At 46.9% G+C, this 18,280-nt stretch overlaps 1 protein-coding gene across 1 annotated transcript in view; it reads right to left on the bottom strand.

The window, feature by feature from the left end:
- Nucleotides 1-18,280, bottom strand: part of GGA2 (golgi associated, gamma adaptin ear containing, ARF binding protein 2) — a 42,590-nt gene continuing 24,310 nt past the window's right edge. Inside the window, exons 10-17 of the mRNA XM_003734423.6 lie at nucleotides 16,305-16,430; nucleotides 15,433-15,555; nucleotides 13,666-13,694; nucleotides 13,150-13,283; nucleotides 9,547-9,704; nucleotides 5,269-5,438; nucleotides 4,185-4,295; nucleotides 1-3,383 (exon numbers count right to left, since the gene is read on the bottom strand). Coding sequence (XP_003734471.2) covers nucleotides 3,273-3,383; nucleotides 4,185-4,295; nucleotides 5,269-5,438; nucleotides 9,547-9,704; nucleotides 13,150-13,283; nucleotides 13,666-13,694; nucleotides 15,433-15,555; nucleotides 16,305-16,430 — 962 coding nt within the window. The 3' untranslated portion in view covers nucleotides 1-3,272. The remainder of the gene's footprint in view (nucleotides 3,384-4,184; nucleotides 4,296-5,268; nucleotides 5,439-9,546; nucleotides 9,705-13,149; nucleotides 13,284-13,665; nucleotides 13,695-15,432; nucleotides 15,556-16,304; nucleotides 16,431-18,280) is intronic.

An 18,280-nucleotide genomic window follows, 5' to 3' on the forward strand; every position in this document is an offset into this window, starting at 1 on the left:
TTATCAGGGCTTGAAAGGACTTTATTGTGGCTGTGGTGAAGCAGGCCCTAGTCTTGGCAGATGATACCAGAAGGGCACCGAGTGCCAATGTGCAACTTGAATTTGATCCCGTAAGCAGGTAAGTATCAGGAAGCCATTCAGAATTTTTCACCTGGTCAAATGCTCAGATTTGCAGTTGGTACTCAGAATTGGGACACAGGCATTGTCAAAAAAGAAAACAAAAAGCCCAAACCAGAGCAGTGACAATGTAAGTGCAGGGAGGATGTGATATGGGATTATGCAGAAAACAGGCAACATGACATGAAATTACTCTGTGGATACAATGAAGCAGGAATCAGGGACCCAGTAAGTCTCAGGTGCTTCCAAGTAAGAGCATGTAGGTGGAAAAGGGCAGGACTGTGGGTTCCATTCTAAGTAACTGAGATTGAAGCAACAGTGGAATCTCCAGCTACAGATACCCACTGACAGAATGAAATATCATCTGGGCTCAGCAATGAGGTGGCAGCTTGAGAGAGATCTATAATCCATCTACATGGTTTAGAGCCACCTGACTGCCAGGCGTGTGGATGGGCAAGTCCTGAAGACTGGACTCTGGAAAACCACCACACTTAAGGGACAGAGGAGTAAGAGCAGTCATAGAGGTAGGTCAAGAAATAGGGATAAACAGGGAACCCTGCAGAGTTCAGGATACTGGAAAGCACTGGCCATGAGGGCCAGAGCTCCAACACACACATCATGAATTTGCTTCTCCCCAAAGAACAGAAGCTCCTTCAGGGTGGTACCTGGCTCAGGGAAGCTTGTCAATAACTTTTTTTTTTTAAATAGAGACAAGGTCTCACTATGTAGCCCAGGATGGACTTGAAATCCTGGGGTCAAGCGATCATCCCATTCAGCCTCCAAAAATGCTGGGATTATAGGCGTGAGCCACTGCGCCTGGCCAATTAACTACTTGTTGAGTGAATGAAGAGGTAGGAGCTGGGTTCTAAGTGGCCACTGGACTTGCTGATTAGAAGGCAGTGATGACATAAACCACAGCCACTTTCAGGACAGCAGCCTGCCTTCTCTCCTCCCACCCCTATCCTGTCCAACACCTAAGCACAGTAGTACCATTACGAGTCTGTCTCCTCAAAAGCAAGAATGTTCAGGTATACACACAAGTCTACCTTTGAACTATAGGGGAGAAGGCCTGACTTTAAGTCTCATTCACCCATTTTAACCAAAAACCTTTCATAGGGAGATGCTGTTACCCATTATGATAGGTACCTCTTTCCAGACTATGAAACAGCAAAAGAGCCTATAAAAGCTAAATAGAGGGCAGGTGCAGTGGCTCACGCCTGTAATCCCAGCACTCTGGGAGGCGGAGGCGGGTGCATCACCTGAGGTCAGGAGTTCGAGACCAGCCTGACCAACATGGTGAAATCCCGTCTCTATTAAAAATATAAAAATTAGCTGGGCATGGTGGCTCAGGCCTGTAGTCCCAGCTACTTGGGAGGCTGAGACACAAGAATTGCTTGAACCTAGTAGGCAGAAATTGCAGTGAGCTGAGATCAGACTACTGCACTACTACAGCCTGGGCAACAGTGTGAGACTTGGCCTCAAGAAAAGCGGGGAGGGGGGATAACTACACAGAACACAAGCAAGAAAGTACTTTTAGATTACAATTTGTCTTATGTGAATTATGGCAAATGAAATCACCCCACTGTTTATCTGTTTTATGAGCTTTCACATTTGCTTAAAATTAGCATACCTGATATCTTACAGTTCCCATCTCCACCAATTAGTGTTGGCAGATTTCCACTACATGTAGAAGTCAAAAGATCACACTGTAAAAATATCAGATATTGTGATGAAGAGCTCCAAACAGCGCCTTGCAGTTTCAGAGGTAGAAACCCACCCAGCCGGGTCAGATGCCTGGCCATCTCAGCCAGCCTCAGGTTCCTTCTCCCACCGATCAGGCCAAGCAGGACTTGTCAACACACATTCAAGTTCCCAGCACACAGTAAGTGGTCACTAATATAAACTCGAATTTTTCTGTCATATTACAAATGCAATATCCACCTCTCCTGTCCAGCTTTCCTCAGATCTTCAGGTTCTCTCTTCACGGAGGCAGTTAAGCTTCTACATCCTTCATGAAGTTTCTTTTACTTCTGGACAGAAGATACTTCCCTTTAGGCCTATCATCGCTAAACGCAACTTACTCAAGACTCTACAAAGTACACTTGCTACATGGTATTTATTCAATGACTGTATATTTAGTCACCACCTCAATCACTACTAAGCTCTCTTCATGTCTATCTGCACCACAGTTCCTCATCTTAGATTGTGATGTTAACTGGCAAGGGCTGGCTGTTGGCCAATTCACCATGACCAACATGGTGTCCGTGACAAAGAGCTCGAAGCAAATGTTGTGAAGAGGATAATTGAGGATGGAGATGAGGGTCCTGAGAAGGGCCCAGACTGGCTGCCCAACCCATGGACCTGAGACCTGAATAAGGCCTGGGAGCTGCTTTCCCCTCTGCCCAAAGGTCTTGTCTCGGGGCAATTCTAAGGCACAATGGTGAAGGACATGATTGGTCCCCCAAGCATGGTCCTCAGGTCTCATGGCAGCCACTCACCTGGGAACAATGCAACAAGCATTCCATTTAGAAGATCTTCCAGAACACACACAAGAAGCATTGTCTAATGAAAATGGAGACAAGGTCTTTCTTGGAAGAGAGTGCCCCAGAAGATACTCTCTGCCCCAAGACTAACCAGGTCCCTTTTAAGGTCCCTGAGAACAGCAGCCTGGGAGCAACCAAGACTTTCAAAGGCTGACAAGGCACAGTGGATTAATGGAACGAACAATACACGGAAAAAAACTTTGGCTTATAAAACCTCCAACCTGAGGCAGGGACAGTGTCTGCTGACATGCAGAAACATGATTGTAGCAGAGATGATGATACTGCTGATATCCCAAGCCTGCACTACCACCCTCTCCCCCAACCACACACACACACACACACACACACACACACACACACACACACCCATCTGCAGAATAAGTCAGAGGCTGACACCCAGACACACACAGAGACAGCATCTGCAGAATAAGTCAGAGGTTGACAACCAGACACACACACACACCCATCTGCAGAGTAAGTCAGAGGTTGACACCCAGAGCCTGACGTCAGGATAGGACTCTTGGCACTGCACTGAAACACTGTGATTAGTCCTGACTAGACAGCAAAAGTAACACCATCCTAAGCTTGAAATGAAGGGTCTGTCTTGTGAAGTTAGGCTGCACCCAAGACAGCCAGGTCTGGAAAGTCTTTCACTTCTCCTACTTCGCTGAAAGGCTGTCCACCTTGGTTGAATGTTAGCTTGTACCGTAAACGGATAGGTTCCTAGGACAGAAGAGACAGAAGATGTTAAATCAGTGGAGAGCAACCCAGAACAAGGGAAAATGTTAATTCATTTTAAGTGAGTGCTTCAAACAATTCTATGACACGGAATATTTGGGATACTCTCTGGAGCTAGAAACAAGGGGAAACAGGCACATATCCCGGGAACTCTTCAATACTTCTGCAGTCGTGAAATCCTGAAATGGGCTGCAATTCAGAGACTAGCTAAGAAAGACAGGCCTTGCCCTTTCAGAGGACTTCCAAGGATTAGCGAGAGTTCATGTGTCCTTCCCTGAGTCCCCTGCTATGACAATCCATCAGATCTTCCTTCAATGAGCCCTAAAGACAGACTCTAGTGAGGGATGTTCCACATACACCCGCTACCACCCAATCAAACCAGAAACTTTACTTTTTTGAGATGCAGTCTCGCTATGTGGCCAGGTCGGAGTGCAGTGGTGCGATCTTGGCTCACTGCAACCTCTGCCTTCCAGGTTCAAGCGATTCTCCTGCCTCAGCCTCCCAAGTAGCTAGGACTAGAGGCACCCACCACCACGCCCAACTGATTTTTGTATTTTTAGTAGAGACGGGGTTTCACCATGTTGGCCAGGCTGATCTCAAACTCCTGACCTCAAGTGATCCACCTGCCTCAGCCTCCCAAAGTGTTGGGATTACAGGGGTGAGCCACCATGCCTGGCAAACCAGAGACTTTAGAGCAAGGCCTCACTGTACCTCTCTCTACCCAAAGTTACTTCTCCTTACAGTTCAGAAGCCCCTATCTCCCTGCTACCAGACACTGGAACATACTTTGTGTGGATTGTCCAGCAGCAGCATCTGAGATATCACAGCTGGAGGCATCAAAGGACTGAATGCAGGAAGCTTAGAGCTGGAGGCCGGCTGCAGCTTCACTCTCATTGACTATTGGGGGAAGAAAACCAACATGTGACTCATTCCTACCCACAACTTTCAGGATGGAGATCAGATGAGTGGGAGCTGGACCTTCCCACCACCCTCCAAGAGGAAATGGCCCTCTCAGATGTGGTACCCCGAGGCGCCTGTGGGAGCCCAAGCAGACAGGCTTCTACTAACTGATAAAAGGATCAAGACATCTTTCGTTCCACACACACAGTGGATCTGGAGTTGTGTGGTCAATGGCTGGTATCTGAGAGGCAGCAACAATAGCCAGGGCACATCTTGGGTTGAATCCTAACTCTGCTTTTCATTAGCTCTGTGACCTTGAGCAAAATATTTAATTTCTGAGCCTTGGGTTGATAACTTATAAAACAGGTAGTAAGGAGTAGTACATTCCTCACAGGACTACCATGAGACTGCGTGTCTATTTTTGTCTGTCCTGAATCTTCTCCTTTCAGGATAGGCCCCTTCCTCTGTGATTGTGGTGTGGCTGGTAATCAGTAGGGCCCTACTTCCCTTGAAAAGGGGTGGATATGTTATCTCCCACTGGCCAAGTGCCTCATATCCCTGGACACAAGTTACTGGTCCAAGGTATGGAAGTATCACTAACAAGTCCAATCAGAACCCTTTACTGGGTAATCAATATACAGGCTTCAAACCAGGTGACAGTTTATGAGATAAAGAGGGTTAAGGACCATGCAACCCTGGAGCTGAGAAACTGCCAGAATGGTATCAAAGAAAAGCAGAGCCAAGAGATACAGATTCTTAAGGCACCATTTAAGAACCTATCTGGATCCACTCATATCTGAAGTTAGATATTCAGGAATCCCCAGTCAGGTAAGCCATTACATTCTCACTTTATCTTCAGTTAGTTTGAGTGAAGATTCTTTTCTTTACACCCGACAGATAATGTCCCAGCAAAGAACCTGGCACTCAGAAACGACAGCCATTACTGAGAAATCCACAAAGTTTGACTCACCTTTGGCACAGCCACTTGAAACATGATATCCCAGACAGGCTGGGGAGCCGTGCTCATCATGGTCAAGAGCAGCACTTGCACCTCTGGGTGGCCAGGGACTCCCGTCTGGGAGAAGTGGAGCAGAATTCTGAATCCGTTCCGGTCATACACAATGAGAGGCGGCAGGCTGCCTGGTGGAGAGGGCCCGAGCAGAAGGTTAACACCGCTACAAATGCCCCAGACAGCCAGAGTGGAAAGAGATGTACATGTTATCTCCAGATGCTGCTGCTTCTCCATTTAGAGCATGTGCAGGACTGAATTCTTTGCACTACCATAATTCAAGTCCTCCTGACTCTAGCTGGACTCTAGCTAGCCTCCCAAGTAGCTAGGACTAGGACCCTCCAAACTGACCTCTCCCCACCATCCAACCATCATTTACACACTACCAGTTATTAAAAATCACAATTTTGAGGAAGATATGATCATGATTAAAATCATGCATGAAGCCTATAGAAAACAGAATTATCAGTCAGGCATGGGGGCTCATTCCTGTAATCCTAGCACTTTGGGAGGCCGAGGCAGGTGGATCACTTGATGCTAAGAGTTCGAGTTTGAGACCAGCCTGGACAACATGGCAAAATCCCATCTCTACTAAAAATACAAAAATTAGACAGGCATGGCGGTGCACACCTATAATCTCAGCCACTTGGGAGGCTGAGGCACAAGAATCACTTGAACCCAGGAGGCAGAGGCTGCAGTGAGCCAAGACTGCACCACCGCTCTCCAGCCTGGGTGAAAAAGCGAGACTCTGTTTAAAAAAAACAAAACAAAACAAAAAACACCAACCAGGATTATCATAAAGAATGTAATAAATGCACTCTTAATTCTACCCAGAATAAGCAATTATTTTCTTCGTTCTCCTCTGTATGACTATAAACACATACACATGTGTACACATACACATATATCCTTATACTTAATTGTATAAAACTGTAGATACCAAATCACCTCAAATTAAAAGGTTTAGTTGAATTCCAATGGAAATTCTAAAGAAACTATTTTAACTTAACTAAGGAGTGATTCTAATGTTTATTTGAGGGGGAAAACTACATAAAAATGGGGAGCAGGGCTATAGCAAATACTCAGATAAAATTACAATTCAAGTAAAGTGGCATACAACAGAGCATGCAGAACAGATCTAAATGAGACTGTAACATAACATATCCTTCAAAAATCAGTGGCTGGCTCAATGAATGGCATTCAGATGACTGGTTAATCAGCTAGGAAAAAACCTTAATATCAAAACATACATTACTAAAATACAACTTAGAGCTGGGCATGGTGTCTCATGACTGTAATCCCAGCTTCTCAGGAGGTTGAGATGGAAAATTGCTTGAAGTCAGGAGTTCAAGACCAGCCTGGGCAACACAGAGAGCTCTGCCTTCCACCCCACACACACACACACAAATTTGCTGGGTGTGGTGGTGCATGCCTGTCATCCTAGCTCCCTAACCTGGGAGGCTGAGGCAGGAGGACTGCTTAAGCCCAAGAGGAATCTGAGGCTGCAGTGAGCCATGGCCATGCCACACCACACTCCAGCCTGGGCAATGGAGCGAGGCCCCATCTCTAAGAGAAAAAAATTTAAAAAATTAAATCAAAACATACTTCAACAATGAAACTACCAAAGATATAAGAGGCTGAAAATACCAGTGGGGTATGGTGGCAAGAGTATAGGGAAAAAAGCAACCTTTTCAGAAGGGAAATTGATAATGCAGATCAAAATTTTAAATGTCTACATGCAGCATTTCACTGGTATTACCATCTCCTAATAATTAGGATGGCAAAAAGGAAGGTATAAAGAAAGGCATCCAAAGATGTTGTTTGTAGCTTGTTTTTCCGTTTTTTTTTTTGAGACAGAATCTTGCTGTGTCACCCAGGCTAGAGTGCAGTGGTACAATCTCGGCTCACTAGGTTCAAGCAATTTTCCTGCCTCAGCTTCCCACGTAGCTGGGATTATAGGTGCCCACCACCATGCCTGGCTAATTATTTTTTTGTATTTTTAGTACAGACAGGGTTTCACCATGTTTGCCAGGCTGGTCTTGAACTCCTGACCTTGTGATCCGCCCACCTTGGTCTCCCAAAGTGCTGGGATTACAAGAATGAGCCACCACACCCAGCCTGTAGCCCTATTTTTAACAGCAAACCAGTAGAAACAACTTGACCTTAGCTTATTCAAACAAACAAATTGAATAAGCTGGGAGTAGTGGTGCACACCTGTAGTCTCAGCTACTTGGGAGGCAAAGGTGGGAGGATGGCTTGAGCCTGGAGGATGAAGACTGCAGTGACCTGAAATGGCGCCACTGCACTCCAGTCTGGGTGACAGAGCCAGATCTTGTCTCAAAAAAAATAAAAACAAAATAATACAAAAAGGACTGAATAAACAGATTACAGCACATCTATTTAATGGCTGTGTGTGTGTGTGTGTGTGTGTGTGTGTACTTTATATATATATATAAGTTCATTAGAAATCATGTTTTTAAAGAACTAAGGTCATAAAAATGGTACAGACTTATCATGTAACAGTAAATAGAATATAAAACAGTCTATACATACTGTGGTATCAAATTATTAAGAACTGTATTTACATATGTATACACATGATAAAACAAGAAGAAAATCTATCAAGATACAAACACACTTTCCATCTCTGGCTGATAATGGTACAGATGATTTCCTTTTTTTTTTGTTTTTTGTTTTTTTTTGAGACAGTCTAACTCTGTTGCTCAGGCTGGAGTACAGTGGTGCGATCTCAGCTCACTGCAACCTCTGCCTCCTGGGTTCAAACGATTTTCCTGCCTCGAGAAGCTAGGATTACAGGTAGCTGGGATTACAGGTATACATTAACACGTCTGGCTAATCTTTGTATTTTTAGGGTTTTACCATGTTAGCCAGGCTGGTCTTAAACTCCCAATCTCAAATGAGCTGCTTGCCTTGGCCTCCCCAAGTGCTGGGATTACAGGAGTGAGCCACCCCATCTGGCCCATTCTCTCTTTAATAAAACTCTACATTTTCAACATGTATTTTTGTTTTCAACTTTTTTATAGAAGTTTGCTTTGTATTAATTTCAGACTTATGAAAAGTGATAAAACAAATACAAAAATTCTTATATATCCTTCATCTAGCTTCCCCAGATGTTAACATTGTAACTACAGTACAATTATTGAACTCAGAAAATTAACACTGAACATGAATTATTTAAATCAAAAATTAATAAAGAAATGTGGAAAAAGCTCCCCTGTTCACGAACTCTGTTTATTTATAAATTTGTCTGCCTGGATTTCAGGGCCTTCTGCAATCTGACCTCACCACACTGAGCCAAAGGAAGACTCTCTGTATGCTAGAAGAAAGAGCCAGGCTCTAGAATAGATCTGAGTTGTGTCCTGCTCTGCATAATAGTGTAGAGAGAGACAGGAGGCCCTTCCACTCCCTTCCCTTTGTGACAGAGGTAATATCCACTTTTCTGCTTTAATAGGGATCCCTAGAGAAGGAGGATCACTAGCCAAATTCTTCCACTCATTTGAATTCCACTTCTCGCCAGTCATTTCAGTCTACATTAAACACTCCCTTTTTGAATCCCAAATCAATTAACATTATGTTCTTAAGTAAGCCTTTTCATTAAATGCTGTCTGCCCATATCCTTCTTGGCAGTGTCAATACTAAGGAACACTATGAAAATTAGCTAAAAGACAAAGCAGCAAACTATTTTTTTGGAGATGGAGTCTCACTTTGTCGCCCAGGCTGGAGTGCAGTAGCATGATCTCAGCTCACTGCAACCTCCACCTCCTGGGTTCAGGCAATTCTCCTGCCTCAGCCTCCCAAGTAGCTGGAACTACAGGAGCACGCCACCACGTCTGGCTAATGTTTGTATTTTTTTGTAGAGACAGGGCTTCATTATGTTGGCTAGGCTGGTCTCAAACTCCTGGCCTCAAGTGATCAACCTGCCTCAGCCTCTCAATTTTTTCCACCCCCAAATAGAGACAGGGATCTTGCTATGTTGCCCAGGCTGGTCTCAAACTCCTGGCCTCAAGTGATCCTCCCACCTCAGCCTCCCAAAGTGCTGGAATTATAGGTGTGAGTCACCATACCTGGCCATAATCCCTTACTTTCTGCCTTCATGCAACATCTCTTCCATTTGTCAACCAAATTTAAGGGCCACCTCTACAAAGCTGGAGTGGAAAAAGCTGGGAGTCTAACAGATTCCCAGGAAAAAAAAAAGGTGGGGAGTAAAATTGTACTTACTGGGCTTAACAGACTCCAAAGGGACAAACACTTGAGCCAGAGGTGTATTCTGTGAAGATGGGGAAGGGGCCAACGGGCCAGCCTCCCAGGACCAACCTGGAGAGGACTTAGTACCTGGTGGCACGTCCTTGGGGATACTTTTCTGCGAAACATAATTCCTACAAAGAAATAAAAAATACCAAAGACTAGCAAAAATTGTAGCAATTTCTTGAAATTTGGGTTAGGCTTACTAAAAGAACAAGGAAAAAAATAACACACACACACACACACACAGTCAGATGTTATATGACTTTTGCCAAGTAATCAAACTCATACCTCAGCTTCCTCATCTGTTAAGTGGGAATAAAAGAAGTAATTTACCTCCTCACGTTATTATGAGAATCAAATGAGAAGATGTATGAAAAGCACTTAGAAGCCATGTGTAGTGGCTCACGCCTGTAATCCCAGCACTTTGGAAAGCTGAGGCAGGTGGATCATTTGAGGTCAGGAGTTTAAGACCAGCCTGGCCAACATGGTGAAACCCTGTCTCTTTACTAAAAGTACTAAAAAAAAAAAAAAGAAAAAGAAAAAAGAAAATTATCTGGGTGGTTGTGGCGTACACCTGTAATCCCAACTACTCAGGAGGCTGAGGCAGGAGAATCACTTAAACCTGGGAGGTGGAGGTTGCAGTTAGCCGAAATTGTGCCACTACACTCTAGCCTGGGTAACAGAGCGAGACTCCATCTCAAAAAAAAAAAAAAAAAAAAAGAAAAGAAAGAAGAAAAGCACTTCAAGTGTCCACACATAATAAAAACTCAATAAACTAGAGCCTTTGTTATAAAGGTTGTTCATGCTGCACCTGTCGGGCAGTCTCTGACAACCTCAGTCAGGTTGTTTTCCAGGTGTGATCACAGAGGGACACGAACCAGGCAGATGATACACAAATTACGCCAGCTACTGTGCACTTCATGATTCTGTCCATTTGGGACACCAACTGAAAACATTTTTGAAAACTAAAGTCGTGAGAGAAGAAAAAACCCACCCTGTCCAAGTGGTTAAAAAAAAGACGACTGTAAGAAATGACCTCTGGGGGCCTGGCGCGGTGGCTCAAGCCTGTAATCCCAGCACTTTGGAAGGCTGAGGTGGGTGGATCACGAGAGATCGAGACTATCCTGGTCAACAAGGTGAAACCCCGTCTCTACTAAAAATACAAAAAATTAGCTGGGCATGGTGGCGCGTGCCTATAATCCCAGCTACTCGGGAGGCCGAGGCAGGAGAATTGCCTGAACCCAGGAGGCGGAGGTTGTGGTGAGCCGAGATCGCGCCATTGCACTCCAGCCTGGGTAACAAGAGTGAAACTCCGTCTAAAAAAAAAGAAATGACTTCTGGGTGGCAAATGGGAACAAACTCCTGGCACGTATCACTCCTGCCAGAGCCTGCACGTATCAGAAACACGGGCATTTCAGGCTGTCTGGGTGAAGATAAACTACTTTTCCAGAGGCAAAGGGACAGGATCTATGAAAATGTTTTTACATTCACACCGTAGAGAACCTCTCCCTTTAGGGATCTATACTATAAGGCACTCCCCCAAGTACCTCCAAACTGGAAATTATGTAAATGTCCACAAAAGGGAAATGATCAAATACATCCATGCAGTGAATTATAATGTAGCTGTTAAGACGACCAAGGCATATTTATAGAAACTGATATGGAAATGCATCACAGATATAATCTGATATGAAAAGGTCATGCTGGAGTGCAGTTTGTAAATTAAGATCCGGTTTGTGTAATAAGCCACAGGAATGTACCACTACATGTACAGAAAAAAAAACAAGGAACATTCAAGATTGTTTTTAGGGGGTGGTACTTTGCACTTTGTTGTGTATTTCTCTATGGATCAAATTTTGCTTAACTTCACTTACATGGTTATTAGAAGGGAAAAACAAAACAAACAGCAAAAACCTCATGTTCGGCTGGGCACGGTGGCTCACGCCTATAATCCCAGCACTTTGGGAGGCCAAGGCGGGTGGATCACGAGGTCAAGAGATCAAGACCATTCTGGTCAAAATGGTGAAACCCCGTCGCTACTAAAAATACAAAAATTAGCTGGGCATGGTGGTACGTGCCTATAGTCCCAGCTACTCAGGAGGCTCAGGCAGGAGAATTGCTTGAACCCAGAAGGCAGAGGTTGTGGTGAGCCGAGATCGTGCCATTGCACTCCAGTCTGGGTAATAACAGCAAAACTCCGTCTCAAAAAAAAAAAAAAAACCTCATGTTCTACTACTCCCAGCCCTTAAATAACCCCCTTTTCAGATGTCTTGGCCAAAGCAGGTATTTTCCCAATACTTAGGAAAGGGAGTAAAATGAGAAAAGGGAAGCAGCACATTAAACTTTTTTTGAGGCCAGGCACAGTGGCTCACGCCTGCAATACCAGCACTTTGGGAGGTTGAGGCAAGTGGATCATGAGGTCAGGAGATCAAGACCATCCTGGCCAACATGGTGAAACCCCACCTCTATAAAAAATACAAAAATTCACAAGGCATGGTAGCTTATGCCTGTAGTCCCAGCTACTCAGGAGGCTGAGGCAGGAGAATCACTTGAACCCACAAGGCGGAAGCTGCAGTGAACCGAGATTGCGCCACAGTGCTCCAGCCTGGGCAACAGAGCAAGACCCTATCTCAAAAAAAGTTTTGTGTTTTTTTAAGACAGCCTAGACAGCAGAAAAAAAGTTTTGTTTTTTTTTTTCACTCTGCTGTCCAGGCTAGAATGCAGTGGCATGGTAATGGCTCACTGTAGCCATTTCCAGGCTCAAGTAATCCTCCCACCTCGGCCTCCCGAGCAGCTGGGACTACAGGCATAAGCTACCACGCCTTGCTAGCTTTTGTATTTTTTGTAGATATGGGGTTTTGCACCCAGGTTGGTCTTGAACTCCTGGGCTCAAGCAAACCACCTGCCTTGGCCTCCCAAAGTTCTGCGATGACAGGTATGATATGGCTAGCTACAGATCTTACCTTGAATTGTAGCACCCATAATTCCCACGTTGTGGACCCAGTGGGAGATAACTGAATCATGGAGCCAGTTTCTCCCATACTGTTTTCATGGCAGTGAGTAAGTTTCATGGGATCTGATGGCTTTATAAGGGGAAACTCTTTTTCGTTCGGCTCTCATTCGCTCTTGTCTGCTGCCACATAAGACATGCCTTTAGGCCAGGCATGGTGGCTCACACCTTTAATCCTAGCACTTTGGGAGGCCGCGGTGGGCAGATCACAAGGTCAGGGGATGAAAACCAGCCTGGCTAACAGTAAAACCCCGTCTCTAGTAAAAGAAAATACAAAAGTTAACTGGGCTTGGTGGCATTACACCTGTAATCCCAGCAACTCAAGAGGCTGAGACAGAATTGCTTGAACCCAGGGGGTGGAGGTTGCAGTGAGTCAAGATCGTGCCACTGCACTCTAGCCTGGGTGACAGAGAGAGAGTCTCAAAAAAAAAAAAAGAAAAGAAAGATGTTTCTCCAGGGCGAGAGGTCTCAGCTGTCTTAGAGCACCATTCTCTGGCCCTTGTCCCATGAGAAGGAACTGCACTCAGGAGCCACACTCTCCCACTCCCCTTGCCTATAAGACTCACAGAGGGCCCAGAGCCGGCTGTGGTGAGAGGAGGTCCAGCAAATTCCTGTCTGCAGAAGGGTTCTGAATGCCACTGCCTGGCAGCGTGCTGGCGGAGGGATTCCTCTTTTCCTCATAGCAATTCTGATCAGCAACCTGTCAAACCAGGAATGGCTAAAATAAGGCCAGGGTATAAATGACCATCAGCCACAGTAAAACCATCGCACAGTTCTCCTGAGCCCACCCAAGGTGCTGTGGCCCAGGCTGGTGACATCTCCTAGGGCAAAAGGGGAAAGAAAGGGCAAGATCACATACAGCTCCTGGGCAGACCTTCAGGAAGCAGGAGCCTGGTGCAACCTGTCTCCCCTGGGGTACCAGCCAGAAAGTATGGATGAGAAAGAGGCTTTGGGCCTCCAAGGTCATGTTCTCACTGGAACAGTGCAGGAGCACCTCTCTGCCCACCAGGCAGTGCTACCTCACAAGGGCAGGTTTAAGACCTTCCCCTTCTCTCTCTGGGCCCTGGGAAGGGGGTCCTTACCGTGCCTGTAACAGGAGCATCACTGATTCCTGTAAGAAAGGAGCAGAGTGAGATGCACAACAGTAAATCCACCTGCTTCCATATGGAGCACGATACCACACCCACCCTTTCTAGAATATCCAGAAAGTCTAGACAAATAAGCAACTTACTGAAGGTCATGTGATTCATCAATGGCAAATCTGTGACTAATATGCAAGGAGGACCCTCTGAACTGCCCAGAACACGTGATTCCCTTGGCAGCAGGCATGTGCTCCCTGAGGGAACCAGCTCACTCCCCCCTATCCAGAACCACCTGATTCCCTCGGCAGCAGACATGTGCTCTCTGAGGGAACCAGCTCACTCCCCCCTATCCAGAACCACCTGATTCCCTCAGCAGCAGACATGTGCTCTCTGAGGGAACCAGCTCACTCCCCTACTCACAACCATCCTGACTTCCACAGCAGCAAACACGTGCTCCCCTGGGAGACCAGCTCACTCTCCTACTCACAACCATCCTGACTTCCACAGCAGCAAACACGTGCTCCCCTGGGAGTCCAGCTCACTCCCCTACTCACAACCATCCCGACTTCCACAGCAGCAAACACGTGCTCCCCCGGGAGACCAGCTCACTCTCCTACTCACAACCACCTTCAGTCCCTCGCAGCAGACACGTGCTCCCCAACAGCTCACTCCACTACTCACAACCACCTTCAGTCCCTCGCAGCAGACACGTGCTCCCCAACAGCTCACTCCACTACTCACAACCACCTTCAGTCCCTCGCAGCAGACACGTGCTCCCCAACAGCTCACTCCACTACTCACAACCACCTTCAGTCCCTCGCAGCAGACACGTGCTCCCCAACAGCTCACTCCACTACTCACAACCACCCTCATTCCCTCGCAGCAGACACGTGCTCCCCAACAGCTCACTCTCCTACTCACAACCACCTTCAGTCCCTCGCAGCAGACACGTGCTCCCCAACAGCTCACTCCACTACTCACAACCACCCTCATTCCCTCGCAGCAGACACGTGCTCCCCAACAGCTCACTCCACTACTCACAACCACCCTCATTCCCTCGCAGCAGACACGTGCTCCCCAACAGCTCACTCCACTACTCACAACCACCTTCAGTCCCTCGCAGCAGACACGTGCTCCCCAACAGCTCACTCTCCTACTCACAACCACCTTCAGTCCCTCGCAGCAGACAGGTGCTCCCCAACAGCTCACTCCACTACTCACAACCACCTTCAGTCCCTCGCAGCAGACACGTGCTCCCCAACAGCTCACTCTTCTACTCACAACCATCCTGACTTCCACAGCAGCAGGCATGTGATCCCCTGGGAGACCAGCTCACTCCCCTACTCACAACCATCCCGACTTCCACAGCAGCAAACACGTGCTCCCCCGGGAGACCAGCTCACTCTCCTACTCACAACCACCTTCAGTCCCTCGCAGCAGACACGTGCTCCCCAACAGCTCACTCCACTACTCACAACCACCTTCAGTCCCTCGCAGCAGACACGTGCTCCCCAACAGCTCACTCCACTACTCACAACCACCTTCAGTCCCTCGCAGCAGACACGTGCTCCCCAACAGCTCACTCCACTACTCACAACCACCCTCATTCCCTCAGCAGCAGGCATGTGCTCCTGAGGAGACTCACTCACTCCCCTACTCACACCCATCCTTATTCCTTCAGCAGCAGGCATGTGCTCCCCGAGGGAACCAGCTCACTCCCCTATTCACACCCATCCTGTGCCTGCCCCCACAAGCGCCCGCCCTCACCCAAGGCTGCCAGGTCCTGATGAAGCAAAGATGGCGCCACAGTCCCCGCCTGTGCAGGTCCATTGTCCACCTCCAAGTCAATCAAGGGGCAGGTCTTCATGCAGCCTGCTGGATTCTGAAAGACTAGAAAGCCCAGGGTTAGGAAGATAAGTCAGTTGGACAGGAGAGCAAAGTCTCCACCTGAATCCCATCAGCTTCCCTCAGGCTGCCTACTCATCAAATGGTAATGCCCTCCCTGCCCCTCGAAGAACCGTCCACTCAGCTGAATGTCTTGATACACCAGCTCAGCTGGCACCTGAGACAAGAGGGACACAAGGGATTGCAGGTCTTCCTGCAAAGGTCCCATCACCTGGAAGGAGAGCAGACTTGGCCTTCTCCAGCTCAGGCCATTTCAAGGCTTCTGACCACAACTGAATCAGAATCACCTGTAGCGCTTGAAAGACACAGATCTCCAGGCCCAGCTCCAAGCACTCTTGATTCAGAAGATCCAAGCCAGGGACCTAAGCAGTGACATTTCAACCAGTGTTCTAGGTGATTATGATACAGCTGGCCTGGCACTAGGAACCACTGAGGAAGACCATTTCTTTTGTCTCCAGCTCCTGTATGCAACCACTTATGAGAATTCAAACCCAGGCATAGGTTAGATATCTGTTTCGGTGTGTAGTCAAAGCTGGGGTCCAGCATGGCAGCCAGCTTGTGACGGTTCCTGTGGCTGAGCATGGTGACATGAAACCCACTTACACAGGAATGGGACCAAAAGGCAAGTTATCTTATTTCTATTCCTTAACCCAGAATATGCATAGGACCCACTTCTTTTCTGGGAATTGCAGGCTGCCCCAATGCAGAAGGCAAGGAGAAGCTTCCAAACATACCTCTAGAAACAGGGATGTCTCCCATTGAGCTAGTCACTGTGTTTCCAAAGGTGACCCGGCCCTCCATCACCTGTTTGTACAGCAGAACTCCTTGAGTGAGGAGGTCATTTGCCTGGAGAATTTCCGCTGAAGAATGAGAGAAGAATCAGAAACCCCTGATTTGGTGACCAACAATCTCAGTCCCGATCTTTTTTTTTTTTTTGAGACAGAGTCTTGCTTTGTCACCCAGGCTGGAATGCAGTGGCACGATTTCAGCTCATTGCAACCTCCACTTCCTGGATTCAAGCGATTCTCCCGCCTCAGCCTCCCAAGTAGCTGGGACTACAGGCACATGCAACCATGCCTGGCCAATATTTTGTATTTTTAGTAGAGACAGGGTTTCACCAAATTAGCCAGGTTGTTGTCAATCTCTTGACCTTGTGATCTATCCGCCTTGGCCTTACAAAGTGCTGGGATTACAGGTGTGAGCCACTGTGCCCAGCCAATCTTAGTCCTTCCTAAGCTTTTCCATAAAACAGCCTTCCTATGGCTCAACTATGTTCAGTTTATCCACACCTCCTGCCCCCAGATCATGTCATCGGACCCTATCAGGTCCAGTCACTTAACCTCTGAGTCCTAACGTTAGTTCTCAATCCAAAAGAAAGCAAATCTAGGGCTGGGCTCAGTGGCTCAAGCCTGTAATCCCAGCACTTTGGGAGGCCGAGGTGGGTGGATGACGAGGTCAAGAGATTGAGACCAACCTGGTCAACATGGTGAAACCCCATCTCTACTAAAAATACAAAAAACTAGCTGGGCATGGTGGTGCGTGTCTGTAATCCCAGCTACTCAGGAGGCTGAGGCAGGAGAATTGCCTGAACCCAGGAGGTGGAGGTTGAGGTGAGCTGAGATCGCGCCATTGCACTCCAGCCTGGGTAACAAGAGCGAAACTCCGTCTCAAAAAAAAAAAAAAAAGAAAAAAGAAAAAAAGAAAGCAAATCTATTCACCTTCCACATTTGTACTGTCCAGAGTAATGGCCAGGAGTAAGCACTTAAATGAAGGCAAACTTTTAACTTTAACTCAGAACCTGAAGCTGTTTTGTCAATGTGGATACAAATACTAAAAGGATCCCTTAGTATTTAATGCAGTTAAAGTGGGTTTTGTTTTTTTTTTTTAAGACAGAGCAGTTGGGACTAGAGGTGCATGCCACCACAGCGAGATAACCATGGGCCTCCTGAACACCATCTACGTTCTGGACTGCCATGGCCCACCAACCCTCAAGCTCTTGATCCACTGGCTATAAAAAGAAATATCAGCCAGGGGTGGTGGCTCACGCCTGTAATCCCAGCACTTTGGAAGGCTGAGGCGGGCAGATCACCTGAGGTCAGGAGTTCGAGACAAGCCTGGCCAACATGGTGAAACACAATCTCTACTAAAAATATAAAAAATTAGCTGGGCATGGTGGCGGGCACCTGTAATCCCAGCTACTTGGGAGACTGAGGTGGGAGAACTGCTTGAACTCACAAGATGGAGGTTGCAGCGAGCCGAGATTGTACCATTTCACTCCAGCCTGGGCAACAAGAGCGAAACTCTCTCTCAAAAAAAAAAGAAGTATCAGAAATAGAAACATTAACAGCATCGAGGGGGATGTCATGAGCAAAACTGAGACCGATAGAACTCTCAATTCAGAGGCATATTTTTCACACAAGTAAAAAAGCAGTGTGTGGTGTGGTCTGTAATCCCAGCACTTTTAGAGGCCAAGCAGGCAATCACTTGAGCCCACGAGTTTGAGACCAGCTTGGGCAACATGGCAAAAGTCTGTCTCTACTAAAAATACAAAAATAGCCGGGTGCGGTGGCTCACGCCTGTAATCCCAGCACTTTGGGAGGCTGAGGCGGGTGGATCACGAGGTCAAGAGATCGAGACCATCCTGGTCAACATGGTAAAACCCAGTCTCTACTAAAAATACAAAAAGTTAGCTGGGCATGGTGGCACGTGC

Source organism: Callithrix jacchus, chromosome 12 (genome assembly GCF_049354715.1).
Source record: "Callithrix jacchus isolate 240 chromosome 12, calJac240_pri, whole genome shotgun sequence".
Classification (NCBI taxonomy): Eukaryota; Metazoa; Chordata; class Mammalia; order Primates; family Cebidae; genus Callithrix; species Callithrix jacchus.